Source organism: Stegostoma tigrinum, chromosome 1 (assembly GCF_030684315.1).
Source record: "Stegostoma tigrinum isolate sSteTig4 chromosome 1, sSteTig4.hap1, whole genome shotgun sequence".
NCBI lineage: Eukaryota > Metazoa > Chordata > Chondrichthyes > Orectolobiformes > Stegostomatidae > Stegostoma > Stegostoma tigrinum.
Window position 1 is genome coordinate 129,712,551 of NC_081354.1, and position 16,558 is coordinate 129,729,108.

General features: G+C 42.3%; 1 protein-coding gene across 2 annotated transcripts in view; it reads right to left on the reverse strand.

The window, feature by feature from the left end:
* The window catches only part of parp8 (poly (ADP-ribose) polymerase family, member 8), a 371,536-nt gene that overhangs the window by 195,468 nt on the left and 159,510 nt on the right, over positions 1 to 16,558 (reverse strand). For both annotated transcript variants that reach the window (XM_048531692.2, XM_048531677.2), the window contains exon 7: positions 13,024 to 13,118. In XM_048531692.2, coding sequence (XP_048387649.1) covers positions 13,024 to 13,118 — 95 coding nt within the window. The remainder of the gene's footprint in view (positions 1 to 13,023; positions 13,119 to 16,558) is intronic.

Sequence of the window (16,558 nt, forward strand, 5' to 3'; positions counted from 1 at the left end):
TACAAGTTATGCTTTCCACACCCTATACCTCAGTCATTAAAGTTTATTTAAAAAACAAAAAAAAAATCAGCGGTTCCCTCCAGTCATGAAAACAACTAATCACAAATAATCTCTGTTTTCTGACTCAGCCAATTTTGAATCCACTCAACCACATTAACTTTAATCTCATGGGTTTAAAGTTTGCTAATCTATTATGCATGGATTGTCTCATTCTGTGAGTGGCTCCTTTTAAGGTCATAAGATAAAAGGATCAGAATTAGGCCATTCAGGCCATCGTGCCTGCTTCACATTTTGATCAGGCTGATATGTTTAAATCCTTTTGTGCTTCAGATTTCCGAAGCCTTTCCCAATCTAGAAAATAGTTTATAAGACCATAAGACCATTAGACACAGGAGCAGAAATTAGGCCATTTAGCCTATCAAGTCTGCTCCGCCATTCAATCAAAGGCTGATATGGTCCTCAAGCCCATTCTCCCGCATTCTTCCCATAACCCTTGAAAATCAATACCCTATCTATCACAGTCCTAAATATACTCAATGACCTGGCATCCACAGCCTTCTGTGGCAGTGAATTCCATAGATTCACCACTTTCTGGCTGAAGAAGTTTCATTTTATCTCCATTCTACAAGGTCTTCCCTTCACTTCAAGGCTGTGCCCTTGGTTCCTAGTATCTCCTAGCAATGAAAACATCTTCTCAAATTCCACTCTGTCCAAGGTTTCAGTATTCTGCAAGTTTCAATTAGACCCCCCGCCCCGCCCTCCATCCTTTTAAACTCCATTGAGTATAGACCCAGAGTCCTCAAACATTCCTCATATGTTAAACTTTTCATTCCTGGAACCATTCTTGTTAGCCTCCTCTGAACTCGGTCCAGGCCCAGTACATCTTTCCTGATGATATGGGGCTCAAAACTGTGCACAATCCTCCAAATGTGGCCTGACCAGAGCCTTATAGAGCCTCAGTAGTACATCCCTGTTTTATATTGAAGTCTTATCTAAATAAATACCAATGTTGCATTTGTCTTCCTCACTACTGGCTCAAACTGAAAATTTACCTTGAGAGAATCTGGGACTAGAACTTCCAAGTATCGTTGCACTTCAGACTTCTGAATTTTCTCCCTGTTTAGAAAATAGTCCATGCTTTTATTCTTCTTACCAAAATGCATGACCTCATACTTTCCCACGTTGTCTTCCATCTGTCACTTCTTTGCCCACTCTCCTAACCTGTCAAAATTTTCCTGTAGACTCCCCACCTCCTCACTATTACCTGTCACTAAACCTATCTTTGTATTATCTGCAAACTTAGCCAGAATGTCCTCAGTTCTTTCATCTAGATCATTAATGTATAAAGTGAAAAACTGCCCCTTGCGGAACACCACTTGTCACCGGCTGCCATCCTAATAAAGTCCCTTTTATCCCCACTCCCTGCTTTCTGCCAGACAGCCAATCTTCCATCCACACTCACACCTTATCTCAAACACCATGGGCCCTTAGCTTATTCAGCAGCCTTCTGCGCATCACCCTGTCAAAGGCCTTCTTGAAGTCCAGGTAGATAACATCTACTGGCTCTCCTTGGTCTAACTGCTTGTTACTTACAACTTATAACCTCACACTTTGCCACTTCTTTGACCAACCTCCCAGATGTCCCAGTCCTTTTGCAGTCTTTTTGCTTCCTCAACACTACTTGTCCCACCGGCTACTTTCATATCTTCTGCAAAGTTAGCAGCAATATCTGCAGTTCCCTCGTCCAGATTGTTAATATATAACATGAATAGTTGTGGTCCCAACATTGGCTCCTGTGGAACGCCACTAATCATCGGATGCAATCCTGAACAAGATTGCTTTATCCACATTCTTTACCTTCTGCCAGTCGGCCAATCCTCCACCTTAACAGCATGGGTTCTTTATCTTATTCAGTAGCTTACCATGCGGCACCTTGTCAAAGGCCTTCTGCAAATCCAAACAGATCATACTCACTGGCTCTTCTTTGTCTAGCTTTCTCATTAGAATCCTTTGAGGATGTAACAGAATTGTCAGTCATGACCTCCTCTTGATAAAACCGCACTGACTCAGCCTTATTTTTCAATGTGTTTGCAAGTAGTCCACAGTCACATCCTTAATAAAGGACTCTAAAATATTACCAACTACTGAAATCAGGCTAACAGCCCTGTAGATTCCAGACTTCTGACTCTCACCCTTCTTAAACATGAGTGTTACATTAGCTATTTTCCAGTCCTCTGGCATCCTCCCAGAGTCCAGTGATTCTTGAAAGATCACCATCAATGCCGCTACAATCTCAAATATTTCCTTCCGAAATGTGGGTAAAGGCCATCCAATCCAAGTGATTTATCCCCCTTCAGACTATTCTGCTTCCTCAGCACCTTCCTCACACGTCACTTGCTTCTGCCCACTGACTATCTTGAAGTTCTGGTATGCTGCTGGTGTCTTCCACTGTGAAAACTAATGCAAGGTAATTATTTAGTTCCTCCATCATTTCTTTTTTCCCCATGGCTACTTCTCCAGCCTCATTTTTCAGCAGTCAAATGTTTATTCTTGCTTCTCTTTTAGTTATCTAAAACTCTTGCAATCTTCTTTTATATTACTAATTAGCTTACTCTCATATGTTATCTTCTTCCAACCCCTAATTCCTTTCACAGTTATTCACTGCTGGATTTTAAAAGATGTCCTAATCCTCTGGCTTCCTACTAATCTTGCATGCTCTCTATGCTTTTTCTTTCATTTTTTATGCTGTCCCTAGCTTCCCTTGTCAGCTCTGGTTACCTCATCTGCCCCTTCGTATGGTCCTTCTTCCTTGGGATGAATAGCTGATGCGTCTCTGAATTAGCCCCAGAAACTCCAGCCATTGCTGCTCCACTGTCTTCCCTGCTTGGCTTTCCTTCCTTCCTAACAACTCTGGTCAGCTCCTCCCTCATGTCTTTGTTGCTACCTTTATTCAACTGAATCAAATATAATGATATTGCAATCTTCTCCCCCTCAAACTGCAGGGTGAATTCTATCATATTGCAATCACTGTCCCTTCACCTTTAGCCACGTAATCAAATGTGGCTCATTAAACGTCATTAAATCCAGAATTGCCATTTTCCTAGTGGGTTCTACCACAAGCTGCTCAAAGAAACATCTTGTAGACATCCCATGAATTCCTTTCCTTGAGATTCACTACCAATCTGATTTTCCCAGTCTACCTACACATTGAAGTCTCCTGTGGGTATTGTAATTGTGCCATTCTCAGGTGCCTTTTTCTGATTTATTTTCTTCCCCACATCCTGACTACTGCTTGACGGCCTGTATATAACCCCCATCAAGTTAGTTGTTGTTTCGCAGTTTTTCCTCCTCCAGCCACACAGACGCCATGCCTTCCAACTCTATATTACTTCTTGGTATTGATTTAATTTCTATTTTTTCTATCAAGGAAACCACTCGCCCTCTGCCCAATTGCCTGTCCTTTCTATAGGATGGGTATCATTGGCTATTTAGTTTCCAACCCTGATTCCCTTGCAGCCACATCTCTGTGATGCCCACAACATTGAAATAGGCGGATACAATCTGTGCTACAAGCTCATAGATTCAATATTCAGGACCAGATTTTCCAAATGTTTTCAGCTCCATTGTAAAGGTGGCCATTTCCCCCCACGTGTCCACAATTTTGTTGCAGGCTGGGTAGGCATTGGATATTAAGATGTCAAGAAATTTATTTTTATTAACAGGTTTATGAGCGCTTAAGATGGTAATGTTTTTGTAACATTTTTTGAATGATTGTTTGTGTTAACAGTTCTATTTTGAGAAGAACAGCCAATGTTATTATTGGACTTGTGAATTTTCCACATCGTGGATTCTTACAGCACAGGCATGGGGCAATAAGAGATGACATGGTGTCTGTGGAAGGGCACTGTGATATGGAAGTCATACAGGTCTCTGAGGGGGTATATGGGCTCACGTGGGATCCTTGTGTGAAAAAGCTAAAGAATGGGTAGTGGAGTGCCTCATATCCATCTCGATATCTAGACCGACGTACCAGCAAGAGAAGATGGGCCTTTAACCTGCTGGCTACACTACTTGTCCTCTGTTCTGGTCTTGGTCTTGCTTTCTGAGGTACCAAACACTATTCCAGTCCTCTCCCAACATCCCATCATGACAATGAAATGATTAGACACTGCTAGGCAGGAGGTGAGATTGTGACATTAACAAACAAACTTATACTCAATTCCCACCTCTAGAATAGAGTCTTGCCCTCAATGCCCATTATTATTCACTGGTACTAAAACTGGCAAAGGATTCTAATTCAGATACATAAACACTTGCGTAAGTGTTTCAGAAAGACTTGTTGCTCACCCAATTACTGGCCCTCCAGAAAAACGGCCAGCATGGTGGCTCAGTGGTTAGCACTGCCACCTCAAAGCACCAGGGACTGGCATTCAATTCCAGCCTTGAGTGACTGTCTGTGTGGAGTTTGCACATTCTCCCTGTGACTGAGTGGGTTTCCTCTGGGTGCTCTGGATTCCTCCCACGGTCCAAAGATGAGCAGGGTAGGTGGATTGACCATGCTAAATTGCCCATTGTACCCAGGAATGTTTGGGCTAGATATCTGAAATGCAGGGGTAGGGGAATGGGTCCGCGTGGAATACTCTTTGGAGGGGCAGTAATAACTTGTTGGGCCAAATGGCCTGTTTCCACTTTGTATTCTATGACTTCTATGAAAATGGCATCAGGTCGACCAGAGATATCTGGATACCTCAGAGACATCCTAATCCAACTTACTGAATTAATTGTTGTTTAACTGCTTCTAATTTTGCAAGTGAGAAATAGATCAATTGAAATTAAGTCACTCACCAAATGTCTGTAACCTAGTGCATTTTGACTCTCACCCAATATTTGTTTTCAGGAAAGCTGGTTTGAAATTGGAGCTATATAGCCAGAAAAATGCCTGCCCAAAAACATTCTGCGCATTTCTCATTTGTAATCTAAATAATATCAACATCAATTATACCAACTGAAGCTGTATCAAACATGCATACTAAATGCTACTGATATGATATAAACAGAACACAGAATTCTTTCATTACAGAAACCTCTAGATCAACCTTGCCATCTGGATTCATCAGGTCCAGGAATTCAATTTCTCATTTTGTTCAAGAAATTTGTTAGCTTTCTGAATTTCCAGCAGGGAAAATAAAAAAAAAACAGTAGAATTAGCAAACGAAACATGCTGCTCCCATTTTGGTATGCTTCAAAACCGGAGGACCAATATGATCATTACCATCATTTCCAGGTAATACTTATTTTGTTACCATTCTTTTTCGTATGAGATGCTTATCCCAAGCTATGTGAAGTTAAAACCCCATTTTAAACCTCTTTGGCTTTTTAAACATGGATGTCTAATTTGTACACCATGTATTGATAGGCATCTATGAAGTGGCAAAACCGAAGAGCTTTTCACTGAAGTCATAAATTATTTCCAATTTCCCAATTCTGAAATTCTTAAACTGCACCATCTACTCACCTCTCATTATTGGCAATTTCCTAGTAAATGTCTTTTAAAAAAAGGAAAATGCAAACAAATCCTGGGTGATAAGGCTGGGAACAGAGCTACCTGCCATTGATTGGTTGGTAGCTTTTGGCGAAAAGATTCACTGTCTGATGGTTACAGACCTGTTGCCTCAAGGCAAGTGATGGCTTCCTAAGTGAATGGTTAAGGATGGGAAGGCTCAACCTGATTTTTATACAAAGGGGATGCAGTTGTGGACTCTGCTTCCAGTATAATATTCTGTCCTACAACAAGTATCTGTGGAACATGTGAAGGATGTACAACCAACTTGGGATAAGGCATCACCACTATGTGAGAGAGTATTGCAAAGCAGGCTGAAATGAAATCAGTAATCCTGCCCTCTTAAGTGCTGATTAATATGTCCAATGGGTTACAGTTCCAAGACTATTCTAGTAGCAATTTGAATCCCATAAAAAAAATCAGATTGTATTTGGCCATTAATGTAGCATATCAATTGAACCAGGGCTTGAAAGGGACACTTGAACAGTCAGATTCGTGATTATTGGCTTGGCCAAACAATAAGTTGGCTGAGTTGAAGGGCATCATTGAAATTACAGTTCATTGATCTTCAATCCCACAGTAATATGACTCACAAAATACATTTTTAACAACTGTTTCCATTTCTGGGTTTTATATGTAGAGAGGAAAAAAAGAGGCAACAGTGAATCAGCAGCCCAGTTAATGCTGTGCTCAACGATCTCAAACTTTCATCATGACTCAATTCATGCCTTTTGAAAGATACAATGTCAGAAACAGTCCAATCTAGCATAGCTTATTTCATATTTGTATTTCTTCAGAGCAGGTAGCATCCTTATGAAAATGGCAATTTGTCTACCTGCATAAACATGACGCTACTTCCAGATTAGCTGTCAATCTTCTGCACTCAACAATACGATGTTGAGCTAGCAAGAACTGCAGATGTGATAATGGGAACTGCAGATGCTGGAGAATCCAAGATAATAAAGTGTGAAGCTGGATGAACACAGCAGGCCAAGCAGCATCTCAGGAGCACAAAAACTGATGTTTCGGGCCTAGACCCTTCATCATTGAGGGGGATGGGGTGAGGGTTCTGGAATAAATAGGGAGAGAAGGGGAGGCGGACCGAAGATGGAGAGAAAAGAAGATAGGTAGAGAGGAGAGTATAGGTGGGGAGGTAGGGAGGGGATAGGTCAGTCCAGGGAAGACGGACAGGTCAAGGAGGTGGGATGAGGTTAGTAGGTAGGAAATGGAGGTGTGGCTTGGGGTGGGAGGAAGGGATGGGTGAGAGGAAGAACAGGTTAGGGAGGCAGAGACAGGTTGGACTGGTTTTGGGATGCAGTGGGTGGAGGGGAAGAGCTGGGCTGGTTGTGTGGTTCAGTGGGGGGAGGGGACGAACTGGGCTGGTTTTGGGATGCGGTGGGGGTAGGGGAGATTTTGAAGCTGGTGAAGAACTGCAGATGTTTTGTTTTTGTCCAGCATTAGAGCATAATTATTATAACTTTTTTTAAACCCAAGTGCATCATCACCCACTTACTGACATTCAAGTGTAATCAGTCATATTTCACCAGCCTGCCTATTGCGCGTCCCCCCCCCCACCCCCCGCAAAATATGACGGTAGGGTGGCAGATGGAGAAAGCAGCAGCTTCCCCCTCCATGAAAATTTGCTGAACGATTGAGTAAAGGCTGCAGTGGACTCTGCCACAGTTTCCAGCTCTTCTTCTCTCAAACTTTCTGATCTTCACTTCAAAAAGCAAAGGTTCAAACTATGGCTGGAAAACAATCTCCATCCACAATCAGATTTTTAGATTATTCGGGTCATTATCTTTGAAAACATCATGTGTCACTTACAAGCAAGGGAAATGAGATTTCATACAGGCAGGCAATTATCTGTGAGCAATTTAATATTAATATTTAAGCAGAAATATCATTTGATGTATCATTACCACAACAATTGTTTGTTGCATCCATGTGAAACCTTTTTGATTGGCCTGGTACAAACTTAATTTCGTGGAATTAGCAACACACAACCCTGGACTTAGAATGGGCAATGATAACTTTCAGATTATGAACATAAGGAAACAGGACTTGAATGGAATTCAAATCCCACATGTTTCAATTAGATACGTTGTACTCTCTGGTTTTGCATGCAGTCAGGGTTTTACAGAAAGTAGCTGATAAAAGTAAATAGGATGTTATCTATGTAAAAATTAACAGTGTGAGAAAGGTAGAAGGAATGAGAATGATTATTTTTATTTATAGAATGGCATAGTTTTATATGACAGGGAAGTACTGGGTAAGGTGTTGTACATCTGCCTGATCAGAAAATGAAATAGCTCTCAATTAACCATTGCCTCAAATTTATGTCCATGTCGTCTTTCACTTTTTCTGCAGTGTCCCCCTTTCTGAGAACACTTGGGAATCTGTTCCATGCAGTCACTGACCTCAGTCTAAATTGGCCAGTACTGATGAATAAGGCATCAGTGATATTCGGTCCTGAACCTCAGTGGACTATCCAAGGTCAACACAGGACTGCCTAGTAGAGCATAGAACAGTTATCCATCAGCAGTGACACTGATAGGAACAGGGGTGAAGCCGAAATGTTAACTGTCTCCTCAGAAGCCAAGTATACTGAGCACTTCTAGCTTCTTCTGGTTTAATTTCAGATTTCCACCATGTCTAATATTTTATTCTTACATTCTGCAAACACGCTTGTTCAGCCAACGGTGAATAATGCAAAATATTTTTACAATCAAATCAAGACTTATATGTGTTTATGCACTAATTCCAGCATTACTGCTGCAATCATAAGACAGTTCAGTAACCATACAATGAGATGAGCTCTTGATTTAATATCCTGAGAAAAATGTCCATACTTATTGCTTTTCAAAGCTACCAAACAAATTCCAGAATATCCAGAGGTAATTGAAACTGCAGATGCTGGAGAATCTGAGATAACAAGGTGTACAGCTGGATGAACACAACAGGCCAAGCAGCATCAGAGGAGCACAAAAGCTGATGTTTCAGGCCTAGACCCTTCATCAGAAAAAGGGGGAGGGGGAGAGGGTTCTGAAATAAATAGGGAGAGGAGGGGAGGCGGAGTGAAGATGGATGGAGGAGAAGATAGGTAGAGAGGAAACAGACAAGTTAAAGAGGCGGGGATGGAGCCAGTAGAGGTCAGTATAGGTGGGGAGGTAGGGAGGGGATAGGTCAGTCCACAGAGGACGGACAGGTCAAGGGGGCGGGATGAGGTTAGTAGGTAGGAAATGTCAGTGTGGCTTGAGGTGGGAGGAGGGGATAAGTGAGGGGAAGAGCTGGTTAGGGAGGTGGGGACGAGCTGGGCTGGTTTTGGGATGCAGTAGGGAGAGGAGAGATTTTGAAGCTTGTGAAATCCACATTGATACCATTGGGCTGCAGGGTTCCCTAGCAGAACATGAGTTGCTGTTCCTGCAGCCTTCGGGTAACATCATTGTGGCACTGCGGGAGGCCCCGGATGGACATGTTGTCTTAGGAACGGGAGGGGGGAATTGAAATGGTTCACGACTGGGAGATGCAGTTGTTTATTGAGAACCGAGCGGAGGCGTTCTGCAAAGCGGTTCCCAAGCCTCCACTTGGTTTCCGCAATGTAGACTGGGCCACAATGGGTACAGCGGATGCAGTATACCATATTGGCAGACATGGATGTGAACATCTGCTTGATGTGGAAAGTCATCTTGGAGTCTGGGATGGGGGTGAGGGAGGAAGTGTGGGGGCAAGTGTAGCACTTCCTGTGGTTGCAGGGGAAGGTGCCGGGTGTGGTGGGGTTGGAGGGGAGTGTGGAGCAGACAAGGGGGTCACAGAGAGAGTGGTCCCTCTGGAAAGCAGGCAAGGGTGGGGATGGAAAAATGTCTTTGGTGGTGGGGTTGGATTGCAGATGGCGGAAGTGTCAGAGGATGATGCTTTGGATCTAGATCTTGGTGGGGTGGTATGTGAGGACGAGGAAGATTCCCTTTTGGTTGTTATTTCGGGGACAGGGGTGTGAGGGATGGGTTGCAGAAAAAGCGGGAGACCCGGTTGACGGTGTTCTCGACCACTTCGGGGGGGTGGGGGCAGGGTGGAGTTGCAGTCCTTAAAAAAACGAGGACATCTGAGATGTACGGGAGTGGAATGCCTCATCCTGGGAGCAGATGCAGCAGAGGCGAAGGAATTGGGAATAGGAGATGGAATTTTTGCAGGAGGGTGGGTGGGAGGAGGTGTATTCTAGGTAGCTGTGGGAGTCGGTGGACTTGAAACGGATATCGGTTTCTAGGTGGTTGCCTGAGATGGAGACAAAGAAGTCCAGGAAGGTGAGGGATATGTTGGAGATGGTCCAGGTGAGCTTGAGGTTGGGGTGGAAGGTGTTGGTGAAGTGGTTGAACTGTTCGAGCTCCTCATGGGAGCACGAGGCGGCGCCGATACATTCATCAATGTAACAGAGGAAGAGGTGGGGTTTGGGGCCAGTGTAGGTACAGAAGAGGGATTATTCCACGTAACCTACAAAGAGGCAGGCATAGCTTGGGCCCATGCGGGTACCCTTGGCCACCCACTTTGTCTGTAGGAAGTGGGGGGAATCAAAAGAGAAGTTGTTGAGAGTGAGGACGAGTTTGGTTAAGTGGATGAGGGTGTTGGTGGTGGGGGATCTGGTCGGGCCTGCGGAACAGGAAGAAGCAGAGGGCCTTTTGGCCATCTGCATGGGGAATACAGGTGTATAGGGACTGGACGTCCATGGTGAAAATGACGTGTTGGGGACCGGGGAATTGGAAGTTCTGGAGGAGTTGGAGGGTGTGAGTGGCCTCACAGACATAGGAATATCCATCTGCTTTCGAAGCTTCCCAATTCTATCCTGGCTTGCAGTTCTCTACTGACAAATTATTATTCTAGTAGCCGTAAATATCTGGAAATTCTCCAGAGACATTTTTTCCAAATTGGCAGACTATTTAAAAGCTGATGGAATTTATATAAAAAAAACAGATATTCTTCCATAGTATCTGGGCATCACCAGCAATGTCAGTATTAGTTGTCATCCAAATATGCCCTTAAATGTCAATCACATTACAGTAAGTCTGGAATTATTTACAAGCCAGATAAAGACAGCAGATTTCCTTCCATTAGTGAAGCAACGAGGCTCTTCACAATCAATGATTGTTTCATGGTCAATATTACTGAGCCTAGCTTTAATTCTGAATATCCTGTGATCAATTAATTGCATTTAAGTTAAACCAACTCTTGGAAACTCTTGTGGTGCAGTGGTGCTCTCCCTACCCCTGGACTGGGAGGCTCAGCTCAAGTCCCGCCTGCTCCACAAGTGTGTAATAAAATCTCTGAACAGGTTGATTAGAAAAATAGCTTAACCAACTCCTGTGGCTGGATTTAAACTCCTCTCCTAAGAACGTTTGCAGGCTTATGATGCCAGTAACATTGCTACTGGGCCAATGTCACCCTTCATGTCAAACCAGATAAATGATAATCAAAATAAGAACAAAACAAAAATAAAAACAAAGAACTTCAGCTTCCAGCATCTATAACACAAACGGAATGTGCTGGGGTAACTCAGCAGGTCTGGTGGCAATTGCAGAGCGATAACAGAGTTATTGTTTCAGTTGCTGAGGATCCCTGGGCTGAAAATGTTAACTCTACTTTTCTCTCTGCAGATACCGCCAAACCTAGTGAGCTTCTTCAGCGCTTTAGGTTTTTGTTAAAGTGAAACAAAGCCAGACAAGTGATTCAGCTGGCTTATACCTAACCCGCTCTCTAAGTCACACTAATGTAGCAGGATATTGCAAGCATAGTGCTGGTTTGCTTTTCTACTTCAGGAACAGTCCCAGGAGTGCAGTCTTTGCAAGGAGATGGCACAATTGACAGAATGTATAAATAAGGATCTGAATAGAAGTATATTCAAGATATATATTAAGAACACAAGAATCTTGCTGGTACTGTAGAAAATAGGAAATCATTTCTGCCAGAGGTAAGAATTTTTTTAGCATAAAGATTAGTTTTCTTCAGGTAGCTTCCTCTATAAATTTCAACATTTTCCATGAAAACTTACACAGAAATTCTACTGCTTCTAATAGATACAAATTGCAAATTCTCCATTCCTGTTACTGAAGTTTCCTATTCCCTGGTGAAGTTAGAAGTATCATAAATACAAGCACCCCTGGGATAATGCTAACAGCAATTATATCATTTTACTGGTTAAATATTTTTAAAAGATTATGACCTGTCGGGTTAACAAAATCATATAATTCAGTTATGCATTATTCAGTAGATGTGTAATAACATCTAAGTATGCAAATAAAGATAGCTGATATTTACTGCTTCAGAACAACAGTAGAGATATCATTGGGGAGTTGGTACCTTCTCCAAAGAAATTCTACTTTGGAACACAAATCACTGTACATTTAAACCTACCCCAACTTTACATTTATGGTTATATTGTGCTTTACTGACAATTTATCAATACAACATTATACATTGACTGGCAAATATAGGGAAAGATATCCCTTTTTCCCCCACCCCCTTATAATCAGTTTGCTGAGTACCATTCAGCGACATGAACCGCATTTAAAGAACTGCAATTTTTTTTCAAAAAGCTGAATGTAAGAAATATGGTCTGGCTGCAATAAGTTACAGACTTAGAAATTATGCCTTTGTTGAAATGAGCATAGAAACAAATTATTCAATGTCATACACTATTCCTCAGAGCAATCTCAGGGTTTCATGGACCAAATGGCTAGGCATTGTGGAGTGGATTGCTTGGTACAGTGGAGTGTGAAGAGGTCAAAATTTTGGCTGACTGCATTAAATATCATTAATCATTTTAACAAGCAGTTATACTATCCTTTGGTATTTGCTATGACTGTTTGAAAACTTCCATTATGATCTCAGCTTGTCTGGTGACACAAAAGATTAAGAGCAAAAAAGAGCAATAGAAAACAGAGTTATCAGCACTGTCTCCCCATGCCAGCTCGCACTGTTTATAGCATTCATTTTGATACGAGCTGAAGTGATCCTGACACTTTGAAGCTAGTGTTGAGTAAATCTAATGTTCAGCTGTTTTATTTATCTTTTAATAGTGTATGATGATAAATTACAGTTGGCCCATGCAGCAATAAACATGTCAGGTACACTGATATCACAAAATGTCAGCATCCTTTAAGCCTGCTCAAAAAATTCTTGCAAGACCAAAGCAAAATATTTCCTTGCTGTGGTTATTTCTAAAGTAGCTTTCTGAATTAAGCTTTATGACTTGTTCATTTCCTTTTCTCCCTTTTTTCTCAAAGTTGTCAAGAAATTGAAACAAAAGGGAACACAGAATTGCGCTATAAAAGCTGTTTTCTTAGTTTTGTAGTAGCTAACCCACAAATGCCTTCACATTAAAATATCTCAAAGCACCGCGATCATATTTTCCCTAATTCATCGCAATTAAAATGCAATGTATTAGTAAGTATACATCACAATATTATCATTACCTGAGGGATACTGCTCCAGGCCCATAGGTCTCTCTCACAGCTGCCAGGTCAGCCTCAAGCTGTGGATGCTTATGAAGTTCTCCATCATAGTTACCCTGGAATCACAAACACAACTGTGTTCACAAGTGACTAGATTCCAGCAATGTAAGAACAGATGCAACAAAGAAGCTATTTAATGTCTCTTATTTCGAATGAAACATTTAAATGATGATTGTGCAATTTGGCATATCAGAGGCGCACAGCCGATGGTTTGGCCAGGAAAAACAGCATAGTTCTGTCACATACACATTGACTAAACCCTCCTCGTCATACTCTGGAAAGAAGCCAAGAAAAGTATGGAAATCAATTTTGGAGGTAAAATAAAAATAAATCTCTTCAATTGTCAAAATGCATTTTGAGGCCAAAATCAGAATGAATGCCTGTGATAACTTCCAATAAAATTACATTCATATTATCCCTACAGCGTGGAAACAGGCCCTTTGGCCCAACATGTCCACACTAAACCTTGGGGCATCCCACCCAGACCCATCCCCTATAACCCACCTAAGCTGCACATCCCTGAACATTAGGGGCAATTTAGCATGGCCAATCCACCTAGCCTGCATATCTTTGGGCTGTGGGAGGAAACCCACGCAGACACAGGGAGAATGTGCCAACTCTACACAAACTGTCACCTGAAGGTGGAATCAAACCCGGGTCCCTGGTGCTGTGAGGCTGCAGTCCTAACCACTGAGCCACTATGCCAACGTCCCAAAGTGTTTTCAAAGTGTAACTATTGCTGTGATAAAGAAGACAGCAACCAGCTTATAAACAACAAGGTCCCACAAACACCAAAGTGTTTGTTAACCCAGTAATTTGGTTTTAGAGTCATGCAGATGTATGGCACTAAAATAGACCCTTTGGTACAACTCGTCCATGCCGACCAGGTATTCGAAATTAATCTAGTCCCATTTGCCAGGATTTGGCCCATATCCCTTCAAACCCTTCCTCTTCATATAACCGTCCTGATGCCTTTTAATGTTGTAATTGTACCAGCCTCCACCACTTCCTCAGGCTCATTCTATAATGCATCACCCCGTGTGAAAAATTTGTCCCTTAGGTCCCTTTTAATCCATTCCCCTCTCAACTTAAACCCATGCCCTCTAGTTTAAGACTCCCTGCACCCTGGAGAAAATATCTTGTCCATTTGCCCTTTTCATCCCCCTCATGATTTTATAAACCTCCATAAAGTCACCCCTCTGACTCTGGTGCTCTAGGGAAAATAGCCCCAGCCTATCCAGCCTCTCCCTCCAGCTCAAACCCTCCAGCCCTGGAAACATCCTTGGAAATCTCTGTACCCTTTCAAGTTTCACAACATCCTTCAGATAGCAGGCAGACCAGAATTGCACAAAATATTTCAAAGAAGTGGCCTAACCAATGTCCTGTACAGCCGAAACATGACCTCCCAACTCTTATACTCAATGCACTGACCAATAAAAGCATGCCAAATGCATTCTTCACTGTGCGATCTATCTGCGACTCCACTTTCAGGGAACAATGAATCTATTCTCCAAGGTCTCTTTGTTCAGCAGCACGCCCCAGGACCTTAACATTAAGAGTTTAAGTCCCGCCCTGATTTGCCTTCCCAAAATGCAACAACTCATAGCTAAATTAAACTCCATCTGTGAAATCTCGGCCCATTGGATCATCTGATCAAGATCCCGTCAAGATCCCATTGTACTCTATGGTAGTCTTCTTCACTGACCTCTACACCTGCAAATTTTGGTGACATCTGAAAGCTTACTAACCATACATCCTGTGTTCACATCCAACTCATTTATATAAATGACGAAAAGCAGTGGACCCAGCACCGATTTTTGTGGCACACCGCTGGTCACAGACCTCCAGTCCAAAAAGCAACCCTCCACCACCACCACCTGTCTTCTACCTTCGAGCCAGTTCTGTATCCAAATGACTGGTTCTCCCTGTATTCTGTGTTCCAACCTTGATAACCCATCCACCATGAGGAATATTGTCAAACCCTGTACTGAAGTCCATATAGATCACATTCAACACTCTGCCCTCCATCTTCTTTGTTACTTCTTCAAAAAAACTCAAAATCATGAGGCATGATTTCCCAAGCCATGTTGACTATCCCTAATCAGCCCTTGCTTTTCCAAAAAGATGCAAGTCCTTTCCCTCAGGATTCCCTCCAACAAACTCTAGTCTCCTGGTGTTTCCTGACCACCTTTCTTAAATAGTGGCACCAACTTCCAGTCTTCTGGTACCTTGCCTGTGCCTATCAATAATACAAATATCTCAGCAAGGGGCCCAGCAATCGATTCCCTATCTTCCTGCAGAGTTCTAGGGCACACCTGATAAGATCCTATGGACTTATTCCCTTTTACGCATTTTAAGCTGTCCAGCATCTCCTCCTCTGTAGAATAGACATTTTCAAGATGTTATTATTTATTTCCCCATGTTCCATATCTTCCACATCCTTCTCCACAGTAAACACTCATGCAAAATACTCATTTAGTATCTCCCCAATCTTCTACAACTCCACATATGGGTAGCCTTGCTAATTTTTAAGGGGGCCTATTTTTCTCCTTAGTTAGTTAGTCTTTTGTCCTTAATGCACAGGTATACAGGTAATTGACTATTAAAACAGCAAACACAGTTTGAACAGCAGCATAACATTGTGCAACTCACAATCAGGTGGCCCAATGCCCAAAATAAGCAAAGTCAGAAGTTACACACCACCAGATTATAGCTTCAAATCACATACTTTCGGAGCATAGCTCCTGCATCAAATGAAGTGAGAGGGAAGCACACAGAACACAGAATTTATGGACAGAGACAGATCAAGGGCAGAGAAATCAAAAGATAGTACAAGTGGTGTGAATGGAGTGTCAAGTACAGAGCCCCTGCGGGTGCTCCAAAGTATTAGACTGTGAGAGTAAAGTGTCAACTGCTGAATGTCAAGCAAAGTGATGACCTATAATCCAATTAAATTAGGCAGAGAAGCAACTACAAAATATTAAAAATAAGGTGGTGCTGGAGACAAACCAAATGACTGGAAATAACATGATGGGCATAACAGCCACATGCCAAGTGTCTAACCAAAGTCAAATGTAATCCAAAACTGTGAAAACCAGTGCAGGTAGGGAGGTCACAGCAATTTATCCAGGTGATGGTGACAAAACAGGACAGTGAGGAAGATTTTACAGATACAGCTTCTAATCCACCAGCACAGTCACAAAGTTTAAAACCATACTTAATGCTCAACAGTGCTCAAATAACACAACATTATTACTCCTGAATGGTTTTTCACACAGTTACTGCAAAGGTTTTAGTGCGTGCCGCCATCATCATTATCATCATCATGATTACAGTAGAACCTCAAGAGCAGCTTTACACATCTGAAACTTCCTTTTAGGATCATGGGGTGTCCAGCTTCAAATGCCCTTCAGCTGCTGCTGCAGACTTTTAATAGGTCCTTTAATTACATAAATTGGCTGCAAATCTCCAGTGGAAAAACAAAGCTGATAAAGTC